At 43.1% G+C, this 14,942-nt stretch overlaps 1 protein-coding gene across 1 annotated transcript in view; it reads left to right on the top strand.

Annotated features, from left to right (window-relative positions):
• The window catches only part of vipr1b (vasoactive intestinal peptide receptor 1b), a 140,021-nt gene that overhangs the window by 73,089 nt on the left and 51,990 nt on the right, over positions 1–14,942 (top strand). The window contains exon 4 of the mRNA XM_051687777.1: positions 9,533–9,633. Coding sequence (XP_051543737.1) covers positions 9,533–9,633 — 101 coding nt within the window. The remainder of the gene's footprint in view (positions 1–9,532; positions 9,634–14,942) is intronic.

Genomic DNA, 14,942 nt, shown 5'->3' with positions numbered 1-14,942 from the left:
ATTTTATGCCACCAACATACATGTGAGCACTTGACAGGGTAAGACTTCCACTCACACAAAGAGAATTTGTAGTGGAATTATCTCAATCAATTCACCGCCTCACATGTTGCTTCCGATTTCTGCTCTGGGATAAAGAGGTCCATAACTGATGGTATAGGATCAGTTTCCCAAAGCCAAATCCAACCTTAACTGTTAGTGAAAAACTGCTTGTAGATCACTGATTGCAGAAACATCTTCGACATCACTTGCTATATTTGATTGCACATTATAAAAATACCTTTTCTTAAATGAAGGCAGTATAATTTGTGGGTATAATATAAAGTTTTTTTGGTAGCATATACATGATTACATTAAAAAAAAAATAATGATAATAATAAAAATAAAAAAAAGAAAATATATATATATATATATATATATATATGTCTCCACTTTATAAAGAGAACCCCCACTATTTTCAGAACCACCCTCAGCAATTTTGATCTGGAACCGGGGATGTCATATTGGTCCCAAGCTAACAGTCTTGATAGAAGATGCTTTCCCTTAACACAGATGTTTAAATTGCTGTGTGAGAGTTTTCATGTGGTGACATTTCTAGGCTGAAGGATCATTGGTGAAATGAGTGATTGGAAGATTTGAGAAGATGAAGCGCCAATGCTTATGACTCAGACAGCAAACCAACAGACAGAAACGAACAAGGTCTGGTTTTAGAGCAAACATTTACTGGATTTAATGGGTTAATAATTCCTACTGTCCAAAGATATTAAGGTGAAAATGTGCAATGCCGTTTTTGGTGTTTATTTATGCTTTTTGATCTAATATGCTGTAAATATGATGTCATAAATAAATGTATTCTTGTTTTGTTCTTTTATTCTCATGATGACAAACAAACAAACAAACAAAAACAAACAAGTCTTCTTGTTAAATTTAAAAAGCTAGACTTCATATTTATATAATTTCTGTGCTTATTAAATGCTCAAAGACTTGTTTAATGGATGGCAACTGTTCAACTTTTGCTAGTTGCTAGTATTTTTTTATCTCAGAATTTTACACCTTAAAGGAATAGTTCACCCAAAAATGAAAATTCTCTCATCATTTACTCACCCTCATTCCATTCCAGATGTGTATGACTTTCTTCTGCTAAACACAAACAAAGATTTTTAGAAGAATATCTCAGATTTGTAGGACCACACAATGCAAGTGAATGGTGACCATAACTCAGAATGTCCAAAAAGGACATAAAGGCAGCATAAAAGTAATCAGTATGACTCCAGTGATTAAATCCATGTCTTCAGAAGCAATATGATAGACGTGCGTGAGGAACAGATCAATATTTAAGTCTTTTTTAATCATAAATCTACACTTTTATTCCTATAAATCTCCACCTTTGACCAACCAGTAGGAGGCTGAATGTGAAAGTGAAAGTGACTTCTACATTCTGGTGTAAAATATGGATTGGATACTTAATGGATTGGAGTAAAGTAAAGTATGGATTACTTTTATGCTGCCTTTATATCATTTTTTACATTCTGAGTTCTGGTCACCATTCACTTAAATTGTGAGGGCCAACAGATCCTCACAATGCAAGTTTTTCTTCTAAAAAATCTTTGTTTGTGTCCAGCAGAAGAAGGGAAATCATACACATGGGATGGCATGAGGGTGAGTAAATGATGAGAGAATTTTAAATATTGGGTGAACTATACCTTTAAGAAATCATTTGTACTTATGTCGAAATGTGTTTAAAATGCTGTACACTGTACACTCACATAAGTTGAGGACTCTAGTCATTTCAATGGTCAGTGGTCTAGAAAAATATATTTTATTGTACAAGTGTGGTCGCCACTCATGGTGGCCGACATGTGGAGATCACATGACCAGCCAAATACTACTCTCGGTAACATGTCAAAAACAACTTGTGCATACTTTAACATACTTCATTTTTATTACTATTATTTAGCCACCCCCTCTCATCTCTCACCTATCATCTGTTCTTTTTCCACAAGAAAAAATGAGGTCATTGGTTGTAGTCTATTCTATTCTTGAACAGAGGTGTATCCCATGAATACTTTAGTATTCATGGAGGCTCATTCCTCAGCATTTAATTAAAGTCCAGGCCTTTAGTCTTACTCCTGTTGTGTCATTCAATTCTCTCTGGAATGTTTAATTAATGAATGGCTGATTAATGAGGCACAGTATGCCACAGGGTTTTTAGTGCCAGTGGTTGTGTACTTCACAAAGCATTAGGTCATTCAGTCATCTTAGCAGAGCCGCTTGTTTCATATGCATCACATTGTGAACTTTTGAGTGCAGTGAATGTAAATGTAATCATGTTCATTGATCTTTCACCAAAACGAGATCAGTCATGCACACACAATGTAGTGGCTATACCCACAGGCAAATACTGAGCCCCCTTCGTGGTTTCTTTTTTTTTTTTAAATCAACTGACAGAGCTTGACTTATGTGAGTTATTTCCTGTGATGACGCTTTTCCGTCTAATTTAGCAGCGTAAATCTAGAAAAAGATTTTATATATTTGCAATTTTTTTTATCATTGTCTGTAAAGTTATGACATTCTACTTTGTGGTATATTACCCTGCAATTATTATTATTATTATTTAAAAAGAGTTACCACTGCTGCTTTGAGATTTTAACAGTAATACAGCTGCTCAGTGAGTGACAGAAATTTTGGACTGTTTCTCTCTTCTGACTGCTGTAATCCACCGCTCTCTATTTTTTTCTTCTTTTGGAAAGCTGTGATTGCATAACTGAGAGTTTTTTCTTTTGCTGTTGGAGCATCTGTTAAGAAAAATTAAATTAGCTGTGGTCTTCCATTCCGCATTCCAAACCCTGATATGTGAAAAGGGTCCATTAAAGAACTTGCTTTGCTCAACAAATTCAGCACAACTGGCTCTGAGCAGTTACATTTATACTAGATGGAGTGTTATAACCTTCTTTGAAACTGTCACTCACCTTTGGATCAACACATACTGAAGATACAGCCTTTTTTAGCAACAATGTTCAATTAAATGAAAAAGGGAACAGAGTTACCATCTGAGCCCAGTTTTATAGACATGCTAGAGCCCCCTGTGTGGGAAATATAGCTTTAATGTTCTGAGTAGTGTATGTATTAGCAGCTTCCAGTTCCAAGAGACTTGCTGATGGTGTAAGAGTAGGAAAGTCCCTACTATTGTAACATTTCAACATCTTCCTTTATAACTTACAGACTATTACAAATCTACCTGCCATCTTTTGGAAAAAAAAAAAAAACCATTTATGTGTGCCAAAACTAACTGTGCCATTAAAAGACTTATAATGAAAATACATGATGGTAATATCGAATTTTATACAAAAAGTCTGGGTGTTACAATCACCCCCATTATGGTATATTGCCACTGTATCTCAAATAAGAATATACATTGTAGTAACAATATAATTGCATTAATATTTATTAATATAACATTTTTTTCCACTTTTTATGGTATAAATTATTTTGGCTGTCAGGAAAAATATGTATTTAAAGCAAAAGTGTACCTACATTATAATGGTAAATCTGGACCTACGTTATAATCAGGGTTTGAAGTAAACTCCTGCCAACCCGGCAAATGCGGGTATTTCATGTGCAGTTGCGGGTAATTGTGGCATGAGGCCTATAAGATGTCTCGGAGTGACATATGGCGAGAAATGCTGATAGAGGTTCTCTGAGTTTAGTTTGCTTTATTTCCATGGAGTAGTTTGTGTCTCACCTGCATTGTGAACACAACTCTACAGGTTCCTTTTATTTTGACATTGCTTAATTCCAAATATTTGTGGCTGACGTTACCATTCATAGCAAATGACATGCCGCAGCATTAGGTGAATTGTCATGAGTGTCAACATAATTCAGTACAGCCTCAGAAATGGTGCTTGAAAATGAAGGGCTCTACTTTCGTAAGTGCACAAAGCGTAGCGCTACGTGCAATGTCCGTACGCTAAGTCCTATCCAATTTTCATGAGAGCATTAATTCTAAGTGCAATTTTCTTGCCAGCACAAAGCGAAAGTGGCCTTGGGAGGTAGTGTTTGCACTATCTGTGGGTGTATGCGCACAAACTGTGGGTGTATTTTATGTTAATGAAGTGGTGCAAACCAACAAACACCAGTATTACTGCTGGTTGGATGCTAGGTGGTACTATGGGGTAATTTTCGTTAAGCAGAGTTAGGGTTAAGCCTACACAATAAAGCAAGACACCTTGATTTCAAACTTTGAAATTTATTTTTTATTTATTTTAACTAAAAATTCAAATGAAACTGGAAAAAAAAGTAAGTGCAATTAAAATGTGTATTGTTCAACTTTTTGAAAGGTGGCTTTACAACAGTTGTGAAGGGCAACATATCTCTGGCAAAGAACCTACTTCATCTGTGCATTCTCTATCGGTCGGGTATTTAGTTGTCAGGGAAAATACATAATGTGTGTGAATAAATTAGTTTTGTTCCCATTTGATAATAATAATAGCCTAATAATAATAATAATAATAATAATTTAATACATTAGTGGGAAAACAAGCCAAATATTGTCTTGACATCGTCAAAGGCATCAGCTATTGGCGAGCACTCTGACCATCGTCGATCCCCGAGATCATTGTCTTTCGGCACAACCCTAGTTTATATTGACAGTAGTATTTATGATCTAATTTGTATTGATATTTTTCCACCTGTTGTCATAGTGATTTTTAAGTCACTGCAAAAGGGGCTGGTGGAAGAAGTTGGAGAGGATAAAATATTTGGATTTGGTACATGATTTTTTTGACCATTTCGTTATTTTGATTATATTTTCATTTTGTTTGTAAAATTTGAATTTAGAAATATTTTTGGTTTCATTTCTTCATATTTCAATAAATTAATGTTATTTTTCTAAATTTAAATCGACTGGTATAGAAGTGAAGTGCGTGCAGATACAGTCACTATTAATACTAGCCATGATTTGTGTTTCAGCAGATGAAAATTATTAGTAATACTTACATTCCTTATAATTTAACGGAGCGTACATCCAAATCCTGACAAGAATAAAAATGTCTAAGCATAAAAAGGAACATGTCCATATTTCTAATTCATTGCATTCAGTCCATTTACACTACCTTCTTTATGAACATGTTGTCTTTGTTTATATCGCTGGTGCTTGAGGGAATGGACTATATAATAGGACGCAGATGGTTTGTTGCACTTGACCCAGCCCATTAGCATTGCTAAAAGTTTCTAAAACATTATGGCCATGTCCATTGACTTTGCGCTTACGACAATTAGTGCTAGCGTTCTTAAAATAGGGCCCTAAGTTTCACTTCTGTTCTTGCCTTCTTGTTAGGCTCTATTTGTATGTTGCTAAATTATCATTATGATAATAATAATATTGTGGTATCATACTTTATATTACAAAATAACAGTATATTAAAATGTTATATATTACACATTGTATATATTTTGTATATCAGTATACAGGTTGTATACTGTATACAGACCGAATATGGGTGGCTGGTAAAATTGGCCATTTACAAGCCACTGTGGCTACTGGGCAAAAATGTTTATTTCATACCCTGATTATAATTATCTGAAATAAGTGATAAATAAATACATTTTACTAAAATGTACAGATCAGCTCATGTGTCAAAAATGATTCATCTAGATATTTTAATGAAATGCTCACTATGCATTATAAAGATTAAATATTTCAATTCAGTCACATAATTTTCACCTCATAGTGTAACAATTACACCTGACCTCACTGCCCTGATGAAAACTTGTAGCTACCAGCGACAGTTACAATTTGCCAATCATGTTAAATTTCAACCAACAACCTAGAGATAAAAGAGATACTAGTTTGAATTCAATGACATCAGAACTGTAGATTGTAGAAGAAATATTATAGACTTGCAAAAAATAATTTTTATATCTAGAAAAACGCTCCTTTTCTGAGGCAGATTAAGTGTCATCACTGCAGTTTATTTGTGATCGTAGAAATGCAGAATTACACAAATAAATTGCTCATTTTTACAACTGTACCAAGTCTTCCTCATTCAGGAGCCATGGCTTTGACTTATTCACATGTTCCCGATGGATTTGCATCTAAACCATGTTCACACACATATCTATATATTAAATACAATACACTAACACAAACAGGCTCTCTCTGAATGGGAATGCCTAGATTATGTTTCGTAGAATGATAAAAGTCTGTCCGTGGTTCAATAGATCGGATTAATGCTGCATTCTGGATCTGGCTTCATGGGATCTCCGGAGCTTTTGACAAAGCCGGCGGTCCACTGGAATAATGTGTGAGGATGGATATATTGCGCGTGGGTGTTTGTGCACGGTGATAAATGTGAGAGGCTTGCCGACAACCCCACACATCAAACAGCGCTTCAGATGAAAGCCAAGAGTAAACATCCTCTTAAATAAAATTACACAAGCTTTCAGCTGCAGGCCTTTGTTAAAGTAACATGGATGTTTGTATAAATTCTTCATGTATTAAAATGACAGCTGATTTCAACCCTCAATCCGTGTCTTTCTGATAATCACGACAATATAGCGATGGGAGTAGTATCAGGGATTAGCTGGATTACCCGTAACAATATGAAATGAAAATGAATCCTACATGATACACATGATGTTATGCACCTTTCTTTAAAGGTGCATATTTTAGTTCATTACAGTCTTGACAAAAATATCATGTTTATTAATTTACCAGGTAATAACTAATGAAAGCGTGTCAGATGTCTTAGATGTTGTGTGCTATTGAAATATGGAAAAGAGATTCACCATTTTAAAAATGCCAAGCACCTAATAAAGTGAAACGTCAACTGGATTTCAAGCATGTGGCAGATGTCAAATTGTTTAAGGCAGGTTCATTCAGCATTTACTTTTTTTTGTCCAGATTGTCTGATCAGATCTTCACACGTCAGAAAATCTAATTTAATCCAGTTGTTTTTATTATTATTCAGAAATTTTTCTGCTTGTCTGATTATTTTTGTTTGGTTATGGGAGTTTAAAAAAAGCGAGAAATATGCTTTCTGTAATGCAAGCTGTTTATGATTTATAACCACATTGTCTGTATGTATTGTAGATGATCTCCTTGACATTCTGAAGCTTAGTGTTGACCATTATTTCATGGTGCATTTTCCAAGTGATCAATAAACAGGTCAATACATAGTAAAGGAACAATAAAACTTTCATTGTAACAATTATTAGAGCAACACAAACCTAATTACAAAAATAAAATTAAAAAAATTCACAATGTCTGGGGTTAATTAAAAGGAAGATGACAGTCTTAAGACATAATATGAATACTTGTGTGTAGTGGTGCGAAACAGAGAAGTCTTGCATATGTTTCCTAATCACAGAACCAGGCTTCAGTTAAATTTTCACACAGGCACTGATGGTTCAGAAGCAGAATGTAGAAGAGGGGGAAAGATCAGCAGAGCGGTGTTGTTTTTATGATAATGATACCTGCAGATATATGTTGTTTGCCTGATACTTACAGCAACTAAACGTCCTGTGGTGAGCCAGGGGCCACATCTAGACATAACAATGGCCAATTAATTTTTAACAAGTGGATAGAACAAGCTGACCGTATTACCATAACTTCTTGTTGACGAACCCCTACTGTTTTGCCACCTTCGAATTGAAGGAATATTGTGATTTGAAACTTGAATTAAGGGTTTGGGGGGAGGGGGAGTTAGAGAGAAAATGGACACAAAGGTTTGTCGATTAATGAGTACCCTGCTGAAAAAACAAAACAACTTATTGCTTGTAGTAGCTGGTTAAGCTTAGGCGGTTTAAGCTGGTCTCCCAAACTGACCAGCTGAAAAGTGCTCAAAAAAGATTTTAAAACAGCCAACTGACCATGCTTGGAGACCAGCTAACAGATAACCATCTTGGGCTAGTTTTAGCTGTTTGTTTTTTCAGCATGGTCTTTTCAAGTTGGAAAACAGGTCATTACCATTCATTCACTAGTGGACATCACTTTTATACAGACTGAAGTCACTACCTTGATGGGCAAGTTTGGGTTGTCTTTGTTTGTAGATTTGACTTATTTATGTTGTTGCTACCTTGTGGCATATGTTCCTTTGTAAAGGCTGAAAAGGTTCTGTGCCTCTACTCAGTGTACATTTTGTACATGTTATGAAATGGTATAGCTTCATTCATTCATTTAGCATCAACATAACAAGCATGTTGAAGACAAAGCCCTTAGAACGTCACATGGGGAATCATAATGTATATAGGAAAATGAGAGACGCTGGCACACTGCTAACCGTTTCAATTTATTGACAACGTTACAACCCAAAGATGATTCGTTTGTTTGGCCTGACGAAGACCTATTTTGGATCGAAACATTGTCAATAAATTGGAACGGTTAGCAGTGTGCCAGCGTCTCTCATTTTTCTGTGAAAATTAACTTGTAGCTGTGCACCTGCATTTTTTCTAGATGTGTGTATACTACTTCTAAAATTTTGAATCATACAGTATACCCACTCTCTTTTTAATTCAAGCCTAAGTGAAATTGATTGCCTTGTTTTTGATCAATGCATGGTATTATAATACTGACCTTGCCATGAATGCATTAGTTATCAGAGAAATAATGAAGTGTCCTTCCTGTTGAATTATACGTCATATTTTTCAAACTCTGCAGGTCATTTTGGATGAAGACAATGTTCTCTTTGAATGAGTCATACTTGTGGCATACCCACACCCAGACCTCCAATGTTTCCCTATGTCCCTACGATGTTCCTATCGAAATGGCTCCTATATAAAACTGGTCATTGAGTGTAGTATTATGACTCTAAGGCTAATTCTCCTCACACTGTTATTTTGGTACAATTACTCACTTTTTTGTTTTGTTCATTTAAAACTCAACAGAACATTAACCGTAAAAACCTCATCTGTTTGGGAGAACATTTTAATCGGCTAGATATTGCTGATATAATAATACAATAATATTGTATTCAGTAAAATTTCATAGTGATATGCAATTTGTGAGCGAATCACTCTTTTGAGTCAGTTCTTTTCAACGAATTTGTTAAACTGGTTCAAAAATGATGGTCTAAATTATTCTGTCGAAGTCGTGGAAATTCATAAGCCAAAAAGTGTGGGAACCCTGTTTTAATCTAATGAATTTAACTATTTTGTTTTTCTCTTATAAGCATTCCAAGCACTCAATTTATTGTGTGATCTTTTTATACTGCATACATAGATCAAAACGATAAGCTCAACGCACTGAGTCACCTTGCCTGGTGGGGGCTCTTTGCATATTGATTGAATGCAGAGTTATTCATTCAGTGGGGTACTGTGCAGGTAAAAGAGTCAGGAAACATCACAGCAAGAGGAGTGACATGGCCCAGCATTTTTCTATTTTAGCTGAGAAAACCATTGTACTTTAATTATGTGGACACACTCCAGGAAGCCAGCTCTTGGGGCTCAATGCCTTTCAGTTAAAGTTGGGACAGTAAAAAACTGATGCACACTGTTTGGGTGTTTGTTTGTTTTAATGACCTTTAAATGTCTCACACAGGTAACCTCTCCAAGACTTGCACTGCAGATGGCTGGACTGAGATGCACCCGATGACGATTGCAGAGAATTGTGGGTATAACCTTAACGGCACAGTTGATGACGTAAGTCTAAATTATTTATCAGGTAGTTTACTACCTCCAAAGTGACTGAAAACCCTGCTGAAATGACTGGCATTGCTGGTCATCAGCATGTGAATTTTGTGAATTTTGTGTGACTTCAGAAAGCAATGTCAGTTTATGGGAAAATCTAGTTCCCTATCTGTCACTCACTCGACGTTGTGTTGATGTAGTGACACTAGGAGTCACTCTTGGGAGTTCGAAACACCTCTGGTCTTTGATAAAAGGCAAATGAAAATTGGCGAGTGGTATTTGCTTACCACTCCCCCGAACATACGGGTATAAAAGGAGCTGGTATGCAACCACTCATTCAGATTTTCTCTTCGGAGCCAAACGGTCGATGCTCACTGAGCTGAATTCCCACGGCTGTTCATTCACCTCTGCTGGATCTGATGCCGCATTTCAGCGGCTTCTCCCCCCTCTGCACTGGTGCACTGCAGAGAACGCCCCTGGACGCTTCGGCAGAAATAAAAGAGTATATACTAAAAAAGAGTATATTTCTCTAAAAGAGCAGCACACACGGAACGTCTTTTTAAAGATGCCTTTCCGTTTGTATGTTATTCCTGGTTGCGCTCGTTATCTCTCGCCTTCTGATGGTCACGATCGCTGTCTTTTGTGTCTGGCCGCTGCCCACACGGAGACAGCGTTCGTGGATGGGTCATGTACTCATTGCGAGAACATGTCCATGGCAACGATGCGGTCGCGGCTTGCCTTTGTAAGAAAGCAAGCCACCCCAGCGGCTCACCACCTCGGTCCTTCTACCTACGGGTATGAGGCCAGCGCGGCTAGCGCTGGGGGTGATTTGGGGACCCCAATGGGACCACCTCCACTGGGTATCCCCCCACAGACCTCCCATTCCCCAGCACGCTTGTCTGCCCCGATCTGGCTTCCAGATGAGTCCACCAGCTTGTCTCATGGCGAGTTCGACCTCTTGTTTGGAGCCCATGAAGGTGATGAGCTCTCGAGCGCAGCATCGGAGAGCGGGCTCATCCAATCGGACGCGGAAGCCTCAGCTGGGCTCCCCCCCTTGGGTACGGTCGCCCAGTCACAGGCTGATGCGGAGATGACGGACATGCTTTCCCGGGCAGCCGCAAGCGTCGGGCTAGAGTGGAACCCTAGCTCTCCCCTGAACCCTCGCGGCTCGATGATTGGTTCCGCTCACAGCCACGCCCCGCCCGGCCCCAGTTCCTTTCTTCCTGGAAGTGCACGAGGAGCTGACAAGGTCGTGGGAGGCACCTTTTACTGCCCGGTCCCGATCTTTCAGCTCCCCCGCCCTCACTACCCTCGATGGTGGGACAGCCAAGGGCTATTCGGCGATCCCCCCGGTGGATAAGGCATCGCCACCTGGCGCGGACGCCCAAAGCTCCTGTCCAAGGCCTGTAGGTTTACGTTGTCCCTGATGGCCAAAGTCTACGGTGCCGCTGGACAAGCCTCCGCCCTGCACACCATGGCTCTCCTGCAAGTCCACCAAGCCAAGGCGCTAAAGGAACTGCACGAGGGTAGATCCACCCCGGGATTGATGCAGGAGCTGCGCTCGGCGATCAACCTCGCTCTCCGGGTCGACAAAGGTCAAGGTGCGGTCTCTCAGGTGATGTCCACCTTGGTGGTTCAGGAGCGCCACAATTGGCTCAAACTGGTCGAGATGGGATAGGCCAACAAGGCACGGTTCCATTTCCCAGGTTGGCCTGTTCGGCGAGTCAAGGACTTTGCCCAGCAGTTCTCGGCGGTGAAGCAGCAGACGGAGGCTATCCAGCACATCTTGCCCAGGTGCGGCTCAAGATCCCTCACCCTGTCTGCTCGTCGCCAAGGGCGTCCCCCTGCGGTGACTGCACTGGCTCCGCCGCAGCCCGCCCCTGAAGCCTGGCCCCGGCGTGGAGCCCACCGCAGGAAGCAGACACCATCCATCTCACGGCCGGCCGCCAAGAACCCACAAAAGGCTTCAAAGCGCCCTGAGATGGGCGACCCAGGGATGACGAAACCCGCTGCTCTGGAGCTGGTAAGCAGACCACTCCATCCAACGGTGGAGGGCCGGGAGAAGAATCTTTTGTTACCTTTTCATTTAATTTCGCCGCATGCCCAAGTAGCTGTGGTACCCAAGAGTTCAGCAAAAGAGTGGTTTCCTTGTTCCCTGGGTCACAGACCCGGTGCACAAGGCCGTCATCACGACCACCATCCACCATTCCATTTTGACAGGTTTGGCACTCCAGCGGTGGTCTCCCTGCCCCTGCGCGCCCAGCTGTGGCACAACCGCCCCCTATGTGATGGTCTCCACGGGTCACGAGGACAGGCCTCTTCCTCCCCCATCCCAGGCTGTTCCGGGGTGGTCATAAAGAGCCAGGTAAGTGCTTCGATGTCCCTGAATTCAGCACGGCCACAACACGGCGTGGCACCTCAGGCTCCGCCCCGCCACGAGGCCCCACCCGCCGGTATGTCTGACAAGATTGTCCCCTTGGTCCCCCTCGCCCGAAGCTTGGACGCGTGGCTTGCGCTTTCCAACCTGTCGCGATGGCTGGTCCGGACCGTCCGACTCGGCTACGCGATTTAGTTCACCGGGCGTCCGCCCAGGTTCAGCGGCGTCCACTTCACCTCGGTGAAGGGCGAGAACGCTGATACCTTGTGCGCGGAAATCGCTACCCTCCTACGGAAGGGTGCGATAGAGCCTATTCCTCCGGCCGAGATGAAGAAGGGGTTTTACAGCCCCTACTTCATTGTACCTAAGAAAGGCAGTGGGTTGCGGCCAATCTTGGACCTGCGAGTACTGAACTGGGCTTTACACAGACTCCCGTTCAAGATGCTGATGTAAAAACGCATTCTAGCGAGCGTCCGGCATCAAGATTGGTTCGCGGCGGTAGACCTGAAGGACACGTACTTCCACGTCTCGATTCTACCTCGACACAGACCCTTCCTGCGGTTTGCATTCGAGGGTCGGGCATATCAGTACAAGGTCCTCCCTTTCAGCCTGTCCTTGTCCCCTCGCGTCTTCACGAAGGTCGCAGAGACAGCCCTTGCCCCGTTAAGGGAAGTGAGTATTCGCATCCTCAACTATCTCGACAATTGGCTAATCCTAGCTCACTCTTGGGATGTGTTGTGTGCACACAGGGACCTGGTGCTCTCGCACCACAGCCGACTAGGGCTTCGGGTCAACTGGGGTAAGAGCAAGCTCCTCCCGGCTCAGAGCATCTCTTTTCTCGGCTTGGAGTTGGACTCAGTCTCTGACAGCGTGCCTCACGAACGAGCGCGCACAGTCGGTATTGACCTGTTTGAAGGCGTTCAGACAGAAGACAGTGGTTCCTCTGAAACTGTTTCAGAGGCTCCTGGGGCATATGGCATCCTCAGCGGTGGCCACTCCACTCAGGTTGATGCATATGAGACCGCTTCAGCACTGGCTCCAGACTCGAGTCCCGAGATGGGCATGGCGCCATGGGACACATTGCCTCTTCAGCCCTTGGACCGACCTCACATTTCTATGGGCAGGCGTTCCCCTAGAGCACGTCTCCAAGCGCGTCGTGGTTACGACAGACACCTCCAAAATGGGCTGGGGCACTGTATGCAATGGGCACGCAGCCGCTGGCTCCTGGATGGGCCCATGGCTGCGTTGGCACATCAACTGCCTCGAGTTGTTGGCAGTTTTGCTCACCCTGCGGAGGTTTTGGCCGTTGATCCAGGGCAAACATGTGTTAGTTCCACTCACATCCCAGGTGACCTCAACACTGCAACGGACAAGCTGTCATGACAGGTTACCCTCAGGGGAGAGTGGAGACTCCACCCTCAGGTGGTCCAGCTGATTTGGAGTCGATTCGGGCAGGCACAGGTAGACCTGTTTGCTTCCCAAGAATCCTCCCACTGCCCGCTCTGGTACGCCCTGACTGAGGCACCTCTCGGTATAGACACGCTGGCACACAGCTGGCCCCCTGGACTACGCAAAGATGCGTTTCCCCCAGTGAGCCTACTTGCACAGGCCCTGTGCAAGGTCAGGGAGGACGAGGAGCAGGTCGTCCTGGTAGCACCCTACTGGCCCACCCAGACGTGGTTCTCAGACCTCACGCTCCTCACGACAGCCTCCCCCTGGTGAATTCCCCTGAGGAAGGACCTTCTTTCTCAGGGGTGGGGCACTATCTGGCACCCACGACCAGACCTCTGGAATCTCCATGTCTGGCCCCTGGACGGGATGTGGAAGACTTAAGTGGCCTACCACCCGCAGTGGTGGACACGATCACTCAGGCTAGGGCCCCCTCTATGAGGTGCATGTATGCCTTGAAGTGGCGTCTGTTCGCTAAGTGGTATTCTTCCTGACGCGAAGACTCCCAGAGATATGCAGTCGGATCGGTGCTTTCCTTCCTGCAGGAGAGGTTGGAAGGGCGGCTGTCCCCCTCCACCCTGAAGGTGTATGTAGCCGCTATAGCGGCACACCACGACACAGTGGACGGTAAGTCCTTAGGGAAGCACGACCTGATCATCAGGTTACTGAGAGGCGCCAGGAGGTTGAATCCCTTCAGACCGCACCTCATTCCCTCATGGGACCTCTCTGTAGTTCTTTAGGGTATACAGGGAGCCCCCTACAGTCAGCTGAGCTTAAGGCACTCTCTTTGAAGACTGCCCTCCTGACTGCGCTCACTTCCATCAAGAGGGTAGGAGAACTGCAAGCATTCTCTGTCAGTGAAACGTGCCTGGAGTTCGGTCTGGGCTACTCTCACGTGATCCTGAGACCCCGACTGGGCTATGTGCCCAAGGTTCCCTTTTAGGGATCAGGTGGTGAACCTGCAAGCACTGGCCCAGGAGGAGGCAGACCCAACCCTGATGTTGCTGTGTCCGGTGCGCACTTTACACATCAATTTGGATCGGACGCAGAGCTTTAGAGTCTCTGAGCAGCTCTTTGTCTACTTTGGTGGACAGCAGAAAGGAAGCGTTCTCTCCAAGCAGAGGATCGCCCACTGGCTCATTGACGCCATAGCAATGGCATATCATGCTCAGGACATGCCGCCCTGAGCCCATTCTACCAGGAGTGTGGTGGCCTCCTGGGCCTTGGCCAGTGGCGCCTCTCTAACAGACATTTGCAGAGCAGCGGGCTGGGCAACACCCAACACCTTTGCGAGGTTCTACAATCTCTGGGTTGAACTGGTTTCGTCCCGTGTAGTGGCAGGCACAAGCAGGTAAGTTTGGGACAGCTGGCCGGGTGTATCGCTTGTGCATAGCACCTTTCACCTCCCCTGAGCTGAAGATGTGCATTGTTGACTCCCAGTAGTGTTCACAAACTGTGTTCCCTGGATGACTTCCTCCAAGCCCTGTGGCAGATG

Source organism: Myxocyprinus asiaticus, chromosome 44, assembly GCF_019703515.2.
Source record: "Myxocyprinus asiaticus isolate MX2 ecotype Aquarium Trade chromosome 44, UBuf_Myxa_2, whole genome shotgun sequence".
NCBI lineage: Eukaryota > Metazoa > Chordata > Actinopteri > Cypriniformes > Catostomidae > Myxocyprinus > Myxocyprinus asiaticus.
The sequence above is the reverse complement of the archived record's forward strand: the minus strand, read 5'-3'. Positions and strand labels throughout refer to the sequence as shown.